This window comes from Sander vitreus, chromosome 6, assembly GCF_031162955.1.
Source record: "Sander vitreus isolate 19-12246 chromosome 6, sanVit1, whole genome shotgun sequence".
Taxonomy (NCBI): Eukaryota; Metazoa; Chordata; class Actinopteri; order Perciformes; family Percidae; genus Sander; species Sander vitreus.
Window position 1 is genome coordinate 8,032,006 of NC_135860.1, and position 20,834 is coordinate 8,052,839.

General features: G+C 40.5%; 1 protein-coding gene across 1 annotated transcript; it reads right to left on the bottom strand.

Annotated features, from left to right (window-relative positions):
• Positions 1-1,797: 1,797 nt before the first annotated feature.
• On the bottom strand, positions 1,798-19,023 carry drd2l (dopamine receptor D2 like). The gene is made up of 7 exons (XM_078251809.1): positions 18,661-19,023; positions 15,802-15,911; positions 9,698-9,834; positions 6,147-6,364; positions 5,406-5,489; positions 4,372-4,726; positions 1,798-1,994 (listed from the first exon to the last, which is right to left on the bottom strand). Exons 1-7 carry the CDS (start codon positions 19,021-19,023, stop codon positions 1,798-1,800), a joined length of 1,464 nt encoding a protein of 487 aa, XP_078107935.1.
• Between the last annotated feature and the right edge of the window lie 1,811 nt (positions 19,024-20,834).

The following is a 20,834-nucleotide window of genomic DNA, read 5'->3' on the forward strand; positions in this document are numbered from 1 at the left end:
GTGTTTTGGCTAATTGAAATTCTATTAATAATATTGATTGGTATCACAGTATAAACATAATTATGAAAGGAGTCAAAACAATTCCACCAACTTTCTACCATCTACCAATGTTCAGTGGCAGAATGTGTTTTTAGGTGCGAATTTTAAAGCTTTAGTGCGCAACGTTTTGATATTAATTAATGTCCGTTACATTTAAGCCATTGCCAAATGAGTTGCTACAAAGCTAATCAAGACGATCAGCTCCACACAACTCTCTCTGTATTTCTCAGTATGGCTATGTCCAGAAGATTGTATCATCCGGTGACTTTCGCGCACAGAAACTCCAGTAAAGATAATGACCTCTTCTGAAGAGTCCATCACGGTCAATCCTCCGTGTCCTCCTCGGATACTAGAAACTACGTGGAGGAGGGGTGGGAGTGGTGCGCGATCACGGAAGGCTTGTTTCATGTGGACGCCTTGACAATTTTGTTGTCATTACTTAGAATTCCTCATGGGGGCGACAGAAACTACGCACTATAGCTTTAAGGTAATCAATAAGAAGGAAAAAAGAATATTTCAAGGGCAAAATATAATCATTTAACGCATTTAAATATGCATTACAACATGCCGTAATCTTTTGGGAAGCACTAGGTTAAAAACACAAACACATCATCCTCCAATCTCAGTATTAAAAACAGTATTTTTCATCATATTGATAGACGGGATGGAGGCTTTTAACAAGGCTTATCCAAAATCCTCAGTGTGCACTTGAATCCTGTCTGAATACCAACAGCTCAAACGTGTGCAATACCTGTGTCACACAGTCATTGGGGCTCTTATTGCTTTTGTACTACCTCTGTGCCACTGCAGAGTGAAAGGATTTGTAAATCTCTTGTATTTTACAACTGGTTGTGCTTTCATTCATGCATTGCACTTATTTGTATTTTTCAGATATGTTTATGTAATCTATTCTACTTATTTCCTTTTGTTTTACTAAGATAGTGAGCACCTTGTAAAACAATTTACAATTTGTAAAGTTAACAAAATCAATAAAATAAAAATTTTTAAATGTATTATTATCAATGGTTTGTACAATACTTGCTATTCCTCTTCTAAACCAGTGAAATTAGTATTTACAAGACCAAATTTTACATGTACGCACACACACAAAGCAAAACATGTACACAATTAATTAAATGAAAGCTCTTTTCACTGTCAGCTGATTGTGAATGTGCGCTCAATCGCCAAATCAATAATTCTGCCTTGGTGTAACGTTTCAAAAAGTATGAAAAATGGTAAAGCCTTTGGCATGAGAGTCAAAAAACAAAAACAAAAAACACTTTTGTACAGTTCTGTTTTGTTTTTTTTCCTCTTTGCCTTGACTTGTTCCAGTCCTCTGAGAAGGACGAGCACATGCGAACAAATAACGAGATGCCGGTTGTCAAGATTACAAGAAAAACACAACAGCAAACGTTTTGGAAAAACAGTCACGTCTCAGGGAGTCTTTCAGTCTGGATGCTGTGGAGAGATCAGTCCTCACATATATTCCTCTTTCAGACTGTATGTACACAAAGCAGTGCATGTCATTTTTTCCATAAATATCTCCAGCCTTGTTTGTGTTCTTGTAGCTGTCTCTTACTTGTCACACTCTCTTTTTATGATCATCTAGCATGTTTTAATTTCAGTCCCCCCCCCCCCCAAGTTCCTGTGTATCAAAAGTGACTTCTCCTCTCTCTCTCTCTCTCTCTCTCTCTCTCTCACCTCTGATCTCAAACCAATGACAGGCTTGACAGTTGACACTTCTCCTCTCTCCTGCTCTCAGCAGTGCAGGATCTTGATGAAGGCTTTGCGAAACTCAATGTTGAAAGTGGTGTAGATGACAGGGTTGACAGCACTGTTGAGGTATCCCAGCCAGGTGACGGCACTGTACAGTGAGGGCGAGATGCAGCAGCTCCTGCAGTGGGCCTTCAGCACGTGGGTCAGGAAGAAAGGCAGCCAGCAGATGATGAACACACCTTGGAAACAGGGACAGGAAGTGGATTAGACCAGGGGTCTTCAACATTTTTTAAGCCAAGGACCCCTTAACTTAAAGAAAGATGGAGCAGGGACCCCCTACTACAAATCAATTGTATAGAATTAAGTTGCATACAAACTGGGCCTACAATAACGTGTAGGGCGGCCTAAAGCCTTTATACATACCATTTTATTGCATAGAATACTAAGCTATTAAAATAATAACTGTTGGCATGATTTTATAATTAATGTTCTAATTTTAAACATACATGTGGCACAGTGAATTTTTATCTGTGGATGGCTACCTTAGTGACTACTTTTTGCCTCTGACTGTTGAAACAGGACAATGTTATTTTAGAAGAGGAAAAACGAATCTGTCCCATGTGTTGTTTGAATGATATAGAAAATGAAAAGTCCTTTTTATTGTGAACAGCGTGATTTTTTGTTTCGTAAGATAAAAGCAGAGATTGATTTGGTCAGTCAAAGACTGAGATGGCTGTTCACATATGAAACATATAAATTAGCCAATTATCTTGAGAAAGCTTGGGAGAAGAGGAAAAAAGCTATTTATCGAGATGAACTGTAGATGAGGATTTGTTGTTTGTATGTAATGTGTGTGTGTGTGTGTGTGTGTGTGTGTGTGTGTGTGTGTGTGTGTGTGTATATATATATATATATATGTGTATATGTATATATTTGTATTCATGTATTTCTCCGAATGATTTGTATATGCGACAGGAAGACGTTTGTTAAATAAGTATGTTTGTGGTGTCTTGGGATGGGCCAAAATGTTTGGCATAACAGAAATAAAATATAACTAACTAACTAACTAACTTAATCTAGCCAGTTAGCCTATCATCACTATTTTTTCACAAAGGCATTTTAAATTTAGAAAAAAAACTTTCAAAACATTAATAATTTGGTGGCCCCCCTGCAGTAACTCTGGAGACCCCCTAGGGGTCCTGGACCCCCTGTTGATTATCGCTGGATTAGAGGATGAGTCCCTGCATGTTTTTAGCCCCACATGTACAAATTCTTCAGTGGTATAACCAGGAGCATAGCACAACATTCTGGGCCCTGTAGAAAGGCATTTTCTATGGGTCCCTCCCCACATCCACAGCTATTCATTCTAGCATCTTTTTGGGCCCTCCTCACATGAGGGCCCTGGGTACTCAGTCCCCTTTTTCCCCCAGTCCGACGCCCCTGGGTATAACTAATGAAATATCCCGCCAACTGCTGCATTTGTATTTCGCACAGAACCATAAAACTACTGAAACAATACATAAATAGATACATTTAGAGCTTCATCATCAATTCCAATCACAGTGTTACAGCAGCCCAGTCACATTAATCACAAAACAGATGAGGTAGGCGAGAAACAAAATATAATCAAGTGAAAAGCCATGCAATATGGAGAGCATAAAAATTGGTGCCACGGATGATTTGACAGATTTGACAATTTGTCTCTCACTGAAATAAGTAAAACGTTCTTCAAATATGCATTCAAAACCTTCCATCTAGAACAGGCTCATTGTTTTCAGTTATTTACCAGACCACCACAAGATCATTTTAAACAGATTTTCACCTAGCTTGTCTGTCCTCATTCAGCCAAAAGGTTGAATGCTCTTGATATAAGCATAGCTTACACAATGCCTCTGGTAATAGAAAGTGAGTTAAAAATTAAATTAAATTAAAATTTAAAAAAAACCGCTCTAAAACTGAAGTGTTTATGTATCAAAAGATATTTTAAAATCAGATTCTAAACCAGATTATTTATTTTTTTTAAATAAAAACTTAAAATAATGAACTCTACATCTAGATAAAGACATTGAAAGGAATCACGTTACATTTGAAAGTTAATGAGGTGGGATTTAACAAATTGCAGTTAATTCATTATATTTGCATAGAATGACTTAATATGCAACATCCCCAAATAATATTAGACTGGTGTGACTGATTACATACATAAATTACATACAGTATTCATGTAGACTAGTTTGTTTGTTTGTAGTGAGCTGTGTATCTGCAATAGACCTTTTTCACGGCAGACATGTTGACATGTCATAGTAGGAAAAGGTGTATTCAAAACCATTAATGATGGCTGCATTCCACTTAGGAGAGGCCCTGGTATGGTGCGTGCTGACTCACTGACATAGCTTACTGGGACACTTGATGGAATTGAGCCATCGTTAAGGTTATCAATTTCAGCTGTGCTTTTCCTACTATGACAAGTCAAAAATGTCTGCTGTGAAAAAGGTCCACACACACACACACACACACACACACACACACACACACACACACACACACGCACGCACGCTACAAGTGTACATGGTCTACAGATAAATACTTCATTATTAACTACCCGCCTCCGCTCACCGAGCACAATAGCGAGCATCTTTGTCGCCTTCCTCTCCTTCTGCTGTGACAGCCTCCCTCTCACCCTCTCCTTGGTCATCCCCCATTTATCTCTCCCTCCACTGCGCTCCCTCCATCCCTCACGGCCCCTCATGCCGTCCTCGAGGGTGGCGGGACGAGGCGTCAGGGCCGATCGTGTCACAGTGGAGGGAAGAACCGGGGCAGGTCCAACTGAGATGGCCAGGGAGATCCTGCCTCGGCCTGAGTGGGAGGGGGTTTGGGGAGCAGGAGGAGGAGCCAGGTTCTGCTCGGTCTGCGGCAGGAACTGACCCGGCTCCACTTCGAGAGGGTGAACCATCGCCTCCTTTACCAGGGTCTGACACATAGAGAGAGAGGAAGGAGGGTGGTGAGGGAGGTACGCGTTGGGGGACAAACAAAGATGTGGATGTTTGATGGTGAAGATGAAACAAAAGTTAAGAAAGGGGGACATTTATGGAAGATGGGACAACAGGGAGCAAGCAGAGCATCACTGCAGAGGTAGTCTCGCATTGCCAGACCTTCCTTCACAGCGCTGCGGAGGAGGGTCTGGCTAGTCCACACAGCATTCCGGGATGGGAGAAAAACGTGCTCTGGTTTATTGGCATTTTTTGTAAACCAATCACAAGCCACTGTGCCGCTGGAAAATAGCCTCGGGAAGAAACTTGGTGGAGCCTGGGTGGAGCATGTGTACATTCAAAAGCTGTTTTAGTCGTGCAACAGAAAACTCTAGATTAGACAGATAGTCTAGCTAGCTGTCTGGATTTATCCTGCAGAGATCTGAGGAGCAATTAACCATAGTCCTCATAAATCCAGTGGAGTTTAGAATGCCAACACAAAGAAAGCGGAAGGTGACAAATGAAATGAGGGACATCCAGCGGAATTTCCAGCGGTACTGGAGCAATCCCGGAAGTGAAATGTTGTGGATATAAACTACTGCAGAGGCAACAGATTGTATAAGAAAGACAGGAAAGGGACAGTGAAGAGAGAGAGGCCATCTGTGTTACTGAGAGACTCACCACTTTCTTGCGCTGTGGGCCAGCAGTGGCGGGCCTCAGGATCAGGGTGCACAACTTCACATCCTCTGGTTGTGTACACTTATTCTGAAAGGGAAGGAGGAAGCATATAAAAATATGGAAAGCCCAACTCAAACTGGATTTTTGAAGTTGATGCCGATATCAATATTTGAAGGGTTAAAAAAAAGTTTTTGTTACATTTAGGCCAACATTTACACCAATATCAATACATCTGTGATTAACTTAAATCAGCTAATATAGTGAACATGCCGATGCATTGATCGGGGTCTTTTCTAGACTAAATAGAGCACATACACGGTAGAAGAGGACAGCAGTTACAGTTTTTGCCGATTGCCTACACACTGAAATCAAAAGAATTACACAATTATCAAAACCTTACACTCAAGGAGCAAAACATTGGCCCAAGGAAGTGACATCATGATGTACTTCTGTGTCAATTGAATACAAGTGTGTTTAGTGTTTTTCAAATCAGTGTGTATTGTTTTGCAAAAAGTGTGAGGCTGACATTGTGCTGACAACTTGACAACTGGGCCAATGTTTTGCTCCTTGAGTGTAATGTTTTGATAATTGTGTAATTCTTTTGATTTCAGTGTGTAAGCAATCGGCAAAAACTGTAATGCCAAAATTAGCTGGAAGAGAAAAATGGGAAAATACAGACAGTCTGTAAAATAAACGTCTTAAGAATGATCAAAACACAGTTGGCATTCAAATTTGTGACTCTACCTTCCTGTGTCGATGACCTTCTCCCACATCAGCCCCGCCATGTGTATGCAGGCCGTGTCTGCGCGGCGGGGCGGTGCGCCTGCCACGCTTGCGCAGCACCACGCAGATCTGCGCATAAACCAGCAACGTTACGATGAAGGGAACGTAGAAGGAGGCCACAGATGAATACACCACGAAGGCCGGATCGGCAAAGCTGCACGTGGTGCCTTCCCGGCTGGCTAATGCAGAGAGGAAACATGCAAAAATTGAATATTGTAGAGAAACGTTCAGAGAAGATTATATGATTTCTCTGTTGTTTCAATTTTGAATAATCTATGCTTTTTTATTGTTTTAATCAAAAGAGTTGGACAAGGAGATCAATACCAAACGAACCTAGGAGTTATTAACAGATGTGTACCCACTCTGTTGCTCTCTGGGACATGTTTTCATGCTAATTGAATGTCTTTGGAGCTTGAAAGACGCTAGCACGAACCACTGATTAGCTTACAACGCTAGTATTCAGGGCACATGGAAAGTAAAAACTAATTATATTTATATATATTTATACCACTAAAAAGGCTCAAAATATCACCAAACTTCAACGGTAGCATAATGAGGGTCCCTAAATGTTGGATTGAAGCATTGAGAACATTGTAAGTGTACAGACAGTTTATTGAACGAAGAGCTGCGGGAGCTCCGTGAAAGGGCTACGAGAGAGAGAGAGCTATGCCGCAACACAGCCTCGTACTTCAGGAAACTGGTGGTGTACCTGCGGACATTGTGAAACTATGGCCACCGAACAGGAGTGTCTGTGTTGCACGGAGTGGGACCTGTTGCGTCGCGACACCCAAGAGACGCAGTGTTTTGTACAGTCTGAAGATTTCCCCTCTCTGATAAACAGGACTGTACTTGAAACTTTTTTCCATGTCCCGAAAATAAATTGGAGACGGCGACCCAGACCTGGAGGGACCAGATGGACAGTTATCTACGGTGGCCCTGAAGTGCAAATCGCAACAGCAAATCATAAAACACAACGGCAAATAGGAAAACACAACGGCAAATAAGAAAACACGACAGCAAATACGAAAACACGACAGCAAATATGAAAACACTTCAACAAATCATAAAACACGACAGCAAATACGAAAACACGACAGCAAATATGAAAACACGACAGCAAATATGAAAACACAACAGCAAACATTAAAACACGACAGCAAACATTAAAACACGACAGCAAACATTAAAACACGACAGCAAATATGAAAACACTTCAACAAATCATAAAACACAACGGCAAATAGGAAAACACGACAGCAAATATGAAAACCGTCGTGTTTTCATATTTGCCGTCGTGTTTTCATGTTTGCCGTCGTGTTTTCATATTTGCTGTCGTGTTTTCCTATTTGCCGTTGTGTTTTATGATTTGTTGAAGTGTTTTCATGTTTGCCGTCGTGTTTTCATATTTGCTGTCGTGTTTTCATATTTGCCGTTGTGTTTTATGATTTGCTGTTGCGTTTCTCTATTTGCTGTTGTGATTTGCACTTCAGGGCCACCGTAGTATCCACTGAGTAAGTACACTAGACAAGTTATGCAGAGTGCGATTATTTCAGATATATTGAGCAAATTGCTTTTGATTTTAGTTTGCATCGCCAGCTGTAAGTCATGACTGGTTTCCAAGACGGCGGCAGCATGTAAACATGAACGCGAGTGTCTTTATAATCTATCTTTTCAATAAACTGTCTGTACACTTACAAAGTTCTCAATGCTTCGGTTAACATTTAGGGACCCTCATTATGCTACCGTTGAAGTTTGGTGATATTTTGAGCCTTGAACCAATTTATTTTTACTTTCCCTGTGCCCCGAATACTAGCGTTGTAAGCTAATCAGCGGTCCGCTCTAGCATCTTTTAAGCTCCAAACACATTCGATTAGCATGAAAACATGTCCCAGAGAGCGACAGAGTGGGTACACATCTGTTAATAAACCCTAGGTTCATTTTGCGCTGGAATTGTCCTTTAATGCACATTTGAGAGTTGAAGCAATTTTCTAAAGCAAAATAATGTTGATGCAATTTGACCATTTAAGATCAAACACTGGCACAAGAACTGAATGGAAAATCTACCTAAGAAGTACCTTTCAAACAGTGTGTTGTAAACTATGAGCAGCCTGTTACTGAGGAGAGTGAAATATATCTTTATAAATCTTTCAGTATCTTGCTGTGTTTTGACTGTCAACTGAGGCTGTCTCTCACATAACCTCTTGTTTTCCACTCATTCTCAAGTGGCTTGCTTTCAGTTCATTGCGAGCACATTTCACATTAAGTCCCTCCTCGCAGCTGCCTTCATTAAATTAGGGGTTAGCAGTCGAGCATCATTATGTGGAGGATGTGTCAGGATTATGTGTTCCTACTTGTTTGCAGGACAGACGTCATCCGTCATTCCCTCAATGAGAACAACATATGGGGAAATTACTGAATGGTCTGTTTATCTGTGCTAATGGATATTTAAGTATAAGGTCTGTCTGTTGACTGAGCAGCATGGGATTTGCTTACTATCTGATCAAAGATTGATAATCAAATTCAGGGACAGATGAATCAGAGCACTGCAATGTATGTGAGTACATAAGAAAATGTGTATGCTGCTCTATTAGTGAGTTAAATTAGAGTAAAATATCGCTTAGCAGAATAGGGCAAAAATTCAGAAAACATCCATTAACAGCTGCAGACTAAACTATCCATGAAGGACCCAATCTTCCATTTCCATATTAGCATTAATTAAAAGAGCCTTTTTGTGCATTAATCTGTATTGGTGTAAAACAGGACACAGGACCCGTTCCTGACCAAACAGCAACCACGTTAAATACAGGCTGAAGCTAAAGTAGTGAATGCTGCACCTGTAACAAGGCTCTTCAATGGAAGTGAAATGAAGGATCCCAAAATCCTTTTCCACCTCAAAAAGTCAAGTCTTGTAATGTATGGCTGGGTGGTATTGTTAAAAGGCCTGAAGAGGTGAAAGTATCCAGTTTTCTACAAGACGAAAAAGCAAAAATCCAAGAAAAGTCTGAAAAAAAAGTTTTGTGTAAGAAAAACGTATTTCTTTGTTATCCTTTTAATCAACTGATGACCCTGCGGGGGCCCATTTAGGGATCCCACCCCCGAAGTTAGGAACCACAGCTCAAGATCCTGGCCCTCAGAAAACTCAGCAAAAGCATTTATGACGTAGAAATTTCGAACCAAAGTCAATTGTTTTCAGTTAAAGGCAAAAGGCAAATATAAGATATCTGTATGTCCTTATATAAGTTTATCTTTGGTGAACTATAACATGCGAATTTGTGCCGTTGAGCAGTTGCACAACTGTCTTGACCATAGAGTGTAGCCGCTGCACGACCAGCAAGTAGTCGCTACATCATCAAGACCACAGCACCACCTGTTTTGTGAGGACATGTGAATGAATCTTCTGTCACTTTGTGGACTGACCGAACACTAAGACTGTAATCCCTGGGTGGAGCTCACAACACCTTAACTAGTAAATGGGAAGTAAGTTGAGAGAAGGGATCAGATGTAGCTGTTACCAGTGTTGTTGAGTCCAAACAGTAAAGGGCAGGAGATGGCAAAAGAGAGGAACCACACCACAGCAATCATCACCGCCACCCTCCTCCTGGAACTGTATCTGGTGTTGTAGAGCATTGGCATGGCTACCGCTGTGTATCTGCAATAGTACACACACACACACACACACACACACACACAAAGATGCATAAAGCACACAGAAAATACATTAGCATGCCTCTCTCGCACTCACTCATGGCGCATGCATTTGAACACATTGTCAATACAGAGTAAACAAATATTGATGCTTCTTCAGACTTCATTATTCCATCGACATGTTCTCACATTGTAAAGTGAACTCAGGAACTTCACACAGAACACAGACAAACAGATTCCCAGTTTCCCTTCAAACAGACAGAAGTGGCTGCGGTCGAATGGTCAAATTTGCTTAGGAAGGTTCCTAACGGAGTGAAATGACCCGGAAGTAAGCGGCTGCATTTTATTTTTAGTGAGACATTGCAACACATCTTATAGGCCTAATAATGATAATGCACTTGATGGCACTGTTTGAGTGGTTGAATAAACCGGTTAATGTGAGAACTTTACTCTCCTCTCCAACGCGTAACATGACAGTGAGCATGTGTTTACAGAACTGTGAGCAGCGTCTGAAACAAGTTACCAGTTTGCCCCCTGGCTTATTTCAATATATATATATGTCTTGGTAAAAACTCACTACAGATATGACTACATTATTATGACCATGTGTAAAAGTAGGACTATTGTGTGAGAATGTGCGGATCGGCTCTGACGGCATTCAAATCAATTACTTGAAATACCCCACCCACACCAACCCAAATAAGTTATTTACACCCTTCTACAGTCTCTGTAGGTTATTGTAGTGATATATCAGTGTTTTCTTCAAAGATGTACTGTTTTTATTAACTGTAAATGTTTCCATGCACGCAGTAATGTTACTTTAGCTGATATCGTGGGATATTTAAAACAGCGAAACTAAAAAAAAAATAAAAAAACGTTGACAGAGAAAACATAACTCTCGACTTTTAGCTTATGAAATAATCGATGGAGTGACGCTGTTGACTGCTGAATGGGCGCAGCAGCAGACAGCTCTGCTCTGTTTACAGTTTAGAGAATATTGTCCTCATTAATAATGTAGGCTATTTCTGTCACCCACCCGCTACCATCTAACCCTTATAACATAGAATATGTAGCCTACAGTAGATCTGTAGGTCTAACACGTTCCGCTTATCTTGCATACATGTAATAATTTTTTTTCATACAATCATCGTAATCAGGATTCATGTGGATAAAAATGAGTCGACAGGAGGGTGAGCTGAGCAACCAATAATGAAAATAAACTATTTGCTGAACACCTTTCATAAAAGAAACAGCTTACAGCCCAGTGTTTTATAATAACGAAATGACATGCAGTGGGTGCTTCACATGAAACGACATAATTATTACAGAATAAGAAGGGGAAAAATGGTGATGAAGTAATATTTTCCACCGGGTTTTCCACGTTTATTAAAGGTTCCATGGCATTAAATTGTCACTTCATGAGGTTTTTTAACATTAATGTAAGTACCCCTAGCCTGCCTATGGTCCCCCAGTGGCTAGAAATGGCGATAGATGTAAACCGAGCCCTGGGTATCCTGCTCTGCCTTTGAAGGCCTTTTGATTATATGGTGAGGAGAAAGAGGAGGAAGCCACCAATGTACAAGAGGAGAGTGACTCCACCCTTGATGATGCAACAGAAGGTCAGAGTGAGTCAGAGGTGGAGTATCAAGATGTGTCTGCTATTCTGGTTGACAACACAGGACTTGAGTACCAACTTCCAAGGCACCAAAAGTGTGCATGCCATCTCCTCAATCTTATATCCATAGTTGATGCCACTGCTGCAGGAGGAGCTGCAAACGAAACCTACAAGAGGCTGTCTCGGTCTGCTTTTGCAAAATGTCATGCTCTTTGAAATAAAACCAGCAGGTCAACCATGGCTCATGAAACAGTGGAACGTGAACGCAAGCTGCAGTTTTTCCGACCCAATCAGACACGTTGGAGCTCCCTGTTCCTCGCTGTAGAAAGGATTGTGCGCATTCATCGAGAGCAAGGAGAACAAGCAATTCGCAATGTCTGCACAGCACTAAAGATAAAGATGTAAGTTGACAAAATTTATATTTTGTTTTTAAAGAATAATAAAAATAAATAAGCTTTGCTGATTAATGGGTGAATCCACTTGTCTCAAGTAACTAAGTTTTCTTTGCATGGTGGTGTGACAATTGTGGATGACTTGAATGAAATAATTTAACTAATTTATTTTATTATTATTGTTATTGTGTATTTAACATGTACAATGCAGAATAAAGACATTGTACCAGAAATAGCTATGTCATTTTTTTTATCGTTACATCTTTTATAGGTTCAATCCAGCTGAAATGGGGTTTTTGGTGGAGTATGCTGCTGTGATGAAGCCTGTTGCCATGGCCCTTAATATCCTCCAAGGGGAATCGTCTGTGCATATGGGCCTCCTGCTGCCAACACTTTACCAGTTGCGGGACAAGCTGAAGAGGTTGGAGTCATCTTGCAAAATGTGTACACCTCTTGTTCACGCCCTGCAGCAAGGGATCCAGAAACGTTTTGGAGACGTCATGAAAGAGCCTGAGCTGATTGCAGCAGCAATACTCCTACCAAGATTCAGAACATCCTGGACCACAGAGGAGAACATCTTAAATGCTGGTAAATATACTTGTTTATCAATTCAAATGTGAACCAGTAGACATTGACCTATATAAATCTGTATAATGTTACTGTCATTTAGAATTATAGTGTGTCAGTGACAAACCACAGGGTGGCAATATAGTTAGAAGCTCAGATAGCTTTTAATGTCAAACATCAGCAGCTTGACAGCCTATACAGTAGAAGGGTAAGAATAATGTGCAGACCTAATTATTTTCGAAAAATGATTTATCTTGCCACAGGCCTTGACTACATCAGAAATCACCTCGACACCGACTTGGATGATGTCACCAGCACAAACAGCAGCCTCTCTGATGAAGACGACTTCTTTGCATCCATGGAGTTGGGAAAATCACAAGTAGGAGAGCTGGAGAGGTACCTTTCATGTCTGTCCCCTGCAGGTATGGCTCTACTCCACACCTTTCCTCACATCAAGAAGCTGTCACTCAAAGTCAACACAGGTCTTCCTGCATCTGCAGCCTGTGAGAGACCTTTCAGTCATGCAGGACTCCTGTTCACTGCTAAACGATCACAGCTTCTCAGCAAGAACCTTGAGAGCCAACTACTGTTGAAGCTTAATAGTGACATCACTGAGTGATTCTTTGGTGAAATTGTTTGTTTCTGCATGTTTTGTCACACACACACAAACACACACATACACAGTTTATGAGAGTTTATGGGCTGCCTTGTTCTAGTTCTGCCTGCAGAGCCTGGTAAAAAAGTATAAAGGTTTGGAAATTTGTGTTACTTGTGCTTATTTATTTTTTATTTTATTGATTTTATTTTTTAAGTACTTGAATTTACCTGGATTATTTTTAATTTAAGCTATTTTGTAATTAATTAATACATTTTAATTTATTTTATTGATTGGATGAACTATAATTTGCCTAAAGATGAATATTTTGTATTTTCGTCTGTCTGATTGAATGCTTGTGTTAAAAAATAAATCAGACGTTACTCAACAGTTACTCAGTACTTGAGTAGTTTTTTCACCAAGCACTTTTTTACTCTTATTCAAATAATTATTTGGATGACTACTTTTTACTTGAGTCATATTATTCTGAAGTAACAGTACTTTTACTTGAGTAACACTTTTGGCTACTCTACCCACCTCTGCAGAAATGGCACATCCTAAGTAAAGCGCATTGTGGGACTGGCTCTAGTGGCTGTAACTTGCACCAAGGCTGAATTTCAGGAAAGAGACTTCAGATACAGTATTAGGGGACCACTAAGGTCTATATAAAAGAGACTTCAGATACAGTATTAGGGGACCACTAAGGCCTATATAAAAGAGACTTCAGATACAGTATTAGGGGACCACTAAGGCCTATATAAAAGAGACTTCAGATACAGTATTAGGGGACCACTAAGGCCTATATAAAAGCATCCAAAAAGCAGCATGTCATAGGACCTTTAATCCTTTTGAATTCTCCTTCACACCTTTCCTTGACCTCATGACATTTACCTTCGCGGTTAAGGAAAAGTGGTTGGGAAAGGACTTAGGAGGTAATGTTTTGACTTTTCGACCGCAGCCAAGCCGTCATTGCCTGTTTCACAGCCCACAAGGACACAAAACACACACCTGCCGGCATGTCAAAACCAATTTGAGCCGTTTGCTTTAAGGGCAGGTGTGTGCCATCTTGCTGTAATCCAGACTGTGAGCAGTTACCCAAGACTCTACAGATGAAACTCAATTTTTAATAGATTCAATTCCCAGAAGGTCTTTGTTGTTTCAGGAGTCAAAATCTGCAACATGATGTTGGAGGCATACTTTAGTTTACCTCAGGAATATATCAGCTGTGAAGGAGTCCTGTAGGAATTTTGCAGGACAGTGGTCTAAGTCTTGAGATATACATTTCTAATTCCTAGCTGTATAGCTAATAAGATTAAGTGATACTTTAATGACCAAACGAGGGAAAAAAAAATGTTTTATCCGTTAAATCGTTATTACACATAGGCCCCAATTACACACACATGCACAAACAGGACCTAAACATGCACTAATAGAGAGATGTCAGAGTGAAGGGGCTGCCCATTAAAGGCACACCCAGCAGTTGAGGGTTCGGTGTCTTGCTCAAGGGCACCTTGGCAGTGCCCAGGAGGTGAACTGGCACCTCTCCAGCTACCAGTCCACGCTCCGTACTTGGTCCGCACGGGGACCTGAACAGGCGACCCTCCTCTAATTTAAGGCTGACGTGTAGACTGTGGAACTAAAGTGTCATGAATAAAGAGGATGCAGACGCTGGAGTAGTGTAGACGAAATAAAACTTAGTTAAGTGGATTAGGGAAATGGGGATCAGTGACCGTTAATCACAGTCCCAGCTCATTCACACGAGAGCACATTCACTACGAAATATTGGAGAGAAATTTTAGAGTAGAAACACTAAATATGATGACTTTATTTGGGTTTATGCTAATTTTATCCAAGGACGGTGTATAAAAAGGACTCTTACAATACACTACTATAGACGTAATCATCCTAACATTAAAGTTGTCAGCACTGTCTAACTGCAGTGCATATTTTATCGACAGCTTTGACAAAACAATTAGACTCTATCCTTAGATATTGCACTAAATTACTAAGTATTAAAAGTCTAAACTGGTCCAGCCTCAATGTGTGACTTGTCGGAGTAATTAGGGGGTAGCTGCAGACAGCCTGCCCGCTGGGTGTCTGGTCACCTCCCCCTAGACCCATGAGAAGGACATCAGGTGGAACGCCAAATCATTATAGACAGTCTCCTTGATCCATGAAGAACAAACTCTAATGGCTGCAGAGGACAATGTAAAAGACGCAGTAAAGGCCTGACATTTCCTGCTGATAGACAAACAGATGACTAAAGTATGTGGGGCTTATAACCTGCTGCTGTGTGACAGCTTTTTTTTTTCAGGCATTTTAGGCCTTTATTAGACAGGACAGCTGCAGATAGGAAATGTGGAGAGAGAGGGGGAATGACGGGCACCAAAGATCTACAGGTTGCAATCAAACCGTTGGCCGCTGAGCCTTTGTATATGGGGCGCACGCTTAACCAGGTGACCTACACCAGGTGCCCCCGACGAGTGCATTTTTGAAATGTTTGTAGTGGATGCGTGTGTGTTTTTCTTTTATTGCAGGCACGTGTGTTGCCAGCTCTTTGTCTATCCCAACTTGCAGCAATCAAGATCAAGGCTAGGGGAGAGTATGAAGTAAATAAATTACATATTGATTTTTGATTTTTTTTATCATCAACTCACTGTTTCTTTTTCTAAAATTGTAAGAAAAGAGAGAAAGACGATGAGAGTGTGTTATACGTTCAATAAATCAAAAAAATTAAAAAAGAGAGAAATATGCCCCAGTAAAGAGAGTAAACTAAAGAGTAAAGTTTAAGGGAGAATCCACCTGTCGATACTGATGGCGCAGAGGTTGAGGATGCTGGCGGTGCACATCATGACGTCCAGGGTGAGCAGGATGTCACAGTGGATGAGACTGAAGTGCCACTCTCCAACCACCTTCAACAAAACAAACACAAACTGACATAACAACATTGTTCCTTCACTTTCATTTATAACTTATGTACCCTTCAAAGGCTTTAATTGCGCCACTCATATTGTACATTTTGGCTGATATAATATGCTGTAAGACTGGTGGAGTAGTATTAATATTAACCAGGCTGGATCACTCAGAAGTACTTCATATTTAATTCCATTTGTCCGGGCACCAATCACTCATTTCTGAAGTAACCCAATTTACCCACAAAGTTTTATTGTATCTCCAATATCACATTAAAAAAAGATAGTGGGTTTACTGATAAAAAAGGATTGAATGTAGTAATTCGTATTTTTGCCTTTTGCACATTCAATATTTATAGTCTGTGAGACATCTGAGGACTGAAGTTTTTTTTTATTTTATTTTTTTATTCTGGAGCTGAAGTTCTAATAACGTATAAGTACATTTTAAATTCATCGGTAACGTTTTGACAATTAATTAACCATTTGAGTAATTTCTTGTACAAAAATGCCAAACATTTGCTGATTTCTAAAAAGCTGAACTCCTAAAAGGTTCATAACTTGCTGCTTTCTTTTGTTTTATGTGAGAGTAAACTTAAATTGTTTGGGTTTCGCTCTGTTCATCGGACAAATCTGAATACAATCTGAATATGTCACCTAAGGCTCTGGGAAATTGTGTGTTGCAGTGGTAGTAGATATATTATGAAGAAAGCTGCAACAGGATTGGAAAAGTTCAGGACACGACAAACATCGCAGGCACAGGAAAGATTCATTATAATGCAGGCAGAAAGTTTGCAGTTAGCTCATTATTGCAGGATTAAATTACGTATATGACAACTTGATAGGCTGTTTATTGAGTTCAACCTTGCAAGTATTGTCTTACTGTAACCATATGTCTCAAAACATGTCAGATACAGCACATTTTCAGTTTAGCTAGTCTTTCTTACACCTCAACTCGATACTTTCCTCCCACTCTCTGTTTTTCAGGCCAGCTGTGTTTGTTACAGAGCTGTAAGTCAATCAACAGAAAATTCATCTGCAACTATTTTGATAACTGTTTTTAATATTTGCTGCTTTTCTTTGTCTTGTGTGGTAAACCGAACATCTCTGGGTTTGTGACCGTTGGTCGACTAAACAGGCAATTTGATGACATCGCTTTGAATGTGATGTCACGTGCATATTCCACTATTCTCTGACATTTCATAAACTAATTGATTCAAGGCAACAACTATGTCACTATTAATTCATCGGCGGATTAAAAGAGTGAAAAATGTCTTAAAATGTCCCACAGCCTATGGAAGATGTATTCAAATTGCTTGTTTTAGTGAACAAACAGTCTAATGACTAAATTAGACTGAATAAAAATGAATAAATAATCAGTTTACTATCATATATGACAAGAAAGAAACAAATCTTCACATTTGAGAATCTGGAACCAGCATGTTTCTTGATAAATTGCTAAAACGATTAATCGATTATCAAAATAGGTGTTGTAGAAGAAAATGAATTACCTAACAGTTTTAGTCTCGTTTTATCCTGATATCCTCTTTCCTGTTCACTGATTAAGTTCCTAATATAGTGCCTATGGTCCCCCAGTGGCTAGAAATGGCGACAGACGTAAACCAAGCTCTGGGTATCCTGCTCCGCCTTTGAGAAAATGAAAGCTCAGATGGGCCGATCTGGAATCTTCTCCTATATGACGTCATAAGGGGAAAGGTTACCTCCCCTTTCTCTGCTTTGCCCGCCCAGAGAATTTGGCCCATGAGATGGAGAGAGACATCATGGCTTGAAAACAAGCGAAGCATGGCAGTTGGTCAGGGACACACCCCCACCCTCCACCTTGCCCCCCCTCTCTCCTCCTCAATAGCATTTAAAGCTACAGACACAGAAATGGCACGTCCTAAAGAAAGCTCATTGTGGGACTGGCTCTAGTGGTTGTAATTCTGCACCAAGGCTGAATTTCAGCTACAGTATTAGGGGACCACTAAGGCCTATATAAAAGCATCCAAAAAGCAGCATGTCATAGGACCTTTAAATAAGTCTGTCTGCCTTTTGTCTAGCTTAGTGTTAAAACAAAGCATTTCACTTTCGTCACTGTGAGACCTTTTGTTTAGAGCTACAGCGGAGTTGGCACTTCATTTAAACAAAGGACCTTTTTTCAATAGTTTGAGCAGACGTATTGGGTCTATGCAAATCTACTTCAGTTTTGTGAGTGAATGTCTTCTCAGCTTTTAGTTATTCTGTTGCTTATTCTGCAACTTTGTATTAAAACCATGACCAGAAAACTCATTCTGGTCAGAGAGAATCCCACTGCTTCTTGTGAACTTCTGTCTCCACTGCACTGTGAATAAACTCATCTGAACCAGTCACTTTATTGGACCTGAGGGAACTTTTTCTTCCAAAGTGTCAATTCATTTTCTGTGGATTTACTAATTGTTTACTTGACTAGTTGTTAGAGCTCTATGATGATTCATCAATTAACCGAGAAAATAATCCGAAAATTGATCTTTAATGAAATTAATGATTCGATGTTCTGTAACTGCTGTTCTCAAATCTGATGTTACTGCTTCTGTTTAGCATGTGTTGTAATGGAAAACAAACTTTTAGAGAAACAAGATCACAAAACACAATCCATAATATTTGTATCCACATTTAGTTCCCAACACATCAAGCTGAGGGTGTGTGTGAGTTTTGTTTGTCAGAGCACTGATCATTAAAAAAAAAATGCAAGCACACATAAGTGCACACACACCTCCATGTAGACGCCCCAGGGCATGACCAGCGTGGCCAGCAGCAGGTCGGACACAGCCAGCGAGACGATGAGGTAGTTGGTGGTGGTCTGAAGAGAGCGCTCCCTCGACACAGCCACGCACACCAGCACGTTACCGAACACCACGCAGAAGATCAGAAGCACCAGCAGCACGGCGTAAAAGTTGTACGGGGGAGAGGAGGCCGATGGGGAGCTAGTGCAGTTGGAGGGCGCCAGCGAGGAGGTGGGGAAGGATATGGGGGAGTATGATGGGTCATGGGTCACAAAATAGGAGAAATTGTGTTCAAAAGAGGAGAGAGGGAAGGAGGGAGGGGAGGTCTCCTCTGACTCGTTGAGGGAAGTCATGATCACGCTCCAGTGGACATGGTCAGGCTGAAAATTGATGACACAAACAGAAGGTGAGAAAAATAATGCCCCGGCTGGGACGCTTAATGGCCCGTTGTGTACTCGATTCAGTGTTTCACAATAGAGCCTACAAATATTGAATCTGAATTGGACAACAGAGGAATATGGAAGAAAAGGTTATTGTGGCACCAGGGTTGATAATGTGTCTTTGGTCTCACCTCAGAGAAAAGAGACAACTTAGCAGGGCACCAACACAGGACATGCATACAAACAAACAATACCGCACCTCACCTATATACAAACGAGTAGAGTCAAGGTCACTCCATGTTGTCCAAACCACTGACTGAAGCAGAGATAAAAGATCTCTCAGATCTCCACAGGGGCTTTTTGGCCCCTACGGCGCTTGAAAGGTCAACTGAAAGCAAATAACTATTTTGTACAAATAGAATCAGTTTAACTCTATAAAGTGAACTAAAAATAAAGTTTTGAAGTACAACAACAGACTTAAAGCTTTAGTGCGTAACTTTTTGATATTAATAAACGTCTGTTACATTCAAGCCATTGCCAAATGAGTTGCTACAAAGCTTATTAAGACGATGAGCTCCACACAACTCTCTCTGTATTTCTCAATATGGCTGTGTTCAGAAGATTGTGTCGTCCGGTGACTTTCCCGCACAGAAGCTTGAGTGAAGATAATTACCTCTTCTCAAGAGTCCATCATGGTTTTTGAATCCTCAGTGTCCTCCTCGGCTACTAGCAACTGCGTGGAGGAGGGGTGGGGGTGGTGCGCGATCAGGGAAGGCTGGTATCATGTGGATGCGCCGACAGTGTTGTCATAACTTAGAATTCCTCATGGGGGCGACAGAAACTACGCACTATAGCTTTAAGGTTGGTTTAAAAAAGAAATGGACTATAAAAAAAAAAAACTATGGACGTATAAAGAGAGCCAGATACAGTACCACCATTTTCCCAGTGGCCACTCAGAGTACAGCAACGACTGTCTGTCCCAGCCCAACAATTCTTTCCCCATACCACCATTATGAAAGAAAAAAAGTGATCTAGGTAACCTTAATAGGATACCTAGATCTGCAAACTCGTTGGTATATGCACTGCAAGCAATTGTTATTATTGTGTATTTATATTGTGTGTATTAGTGAGTGGGCGCCATCGCCATTCCATTTGAGTCTTCGATTGAACTAAAAATGTCCTTTTACATCAAACATTTGCAAAGGCAATTTTAAAATATTTTCCAGATGAACCAGTTAAGAAATGCATTATCCTGCAGGAGCTGTTTAGGGATATTTTGAAACTTTCTTTTCTTCACTATGAAGACTATTTGATTCCATCACAACCAGCATATCCAAGCTGCGGCCTCTGTTCTGCCCAAAGGAGCAAACTACAAACATTTTACTGCAACATTTGAAGTCTGAAGAGGGGGACGTGCATGATACCCATACAGTATGACAGAGTTTAAATAAAGTATCACTTTAGATTTATTTAGAAACAGATTTCTGTGGATAATTTAGGAGGATTCTGACATTTAGAGAACGCTTTTTAAAGGTTGAATATCAAGATTTAAAACCAAAGACTACGTATGTCTCTATTGTCATACAACCTGATCTTGTCCCCCATATGTAGACCTATTGAAACCTGTCAGACCACAAGTAAAGTATAATTTGTGGGGTCGCTTTGTGATGCAGCATTCACCTGATACCAAAGATTTTCACACTAAGGTAAGACACCGCTTAATCCAAGAACCAATAACTTATAAAAGAAAACGGCAAACTCCTGCTTAAAACAGTTAGTAACCA

Coding starts and splice junctions, on each gene's coding strand:
- drd2l (XM_078251809.1), bottom strand. CDS start 19,023: ATGACTTCCCTCAACGAGTCAGAGGAGACCTCCCCTCCCTCCTTCCCT. Junction 5,490..6,146: donor AAGGTCATCGACACAGGAAG/GTAGAGTCACAA, acceptor CTTCCCTTTCAG/AATAAGTGTACACAACCAGA. Junction 1,995..4,371: donor GATGCTCGCTATTGTGCTCG/GTGAGCGGAGGC, acceptor CCTGTTTCCAAG/GTGTGTTCATCATCTGCTGG.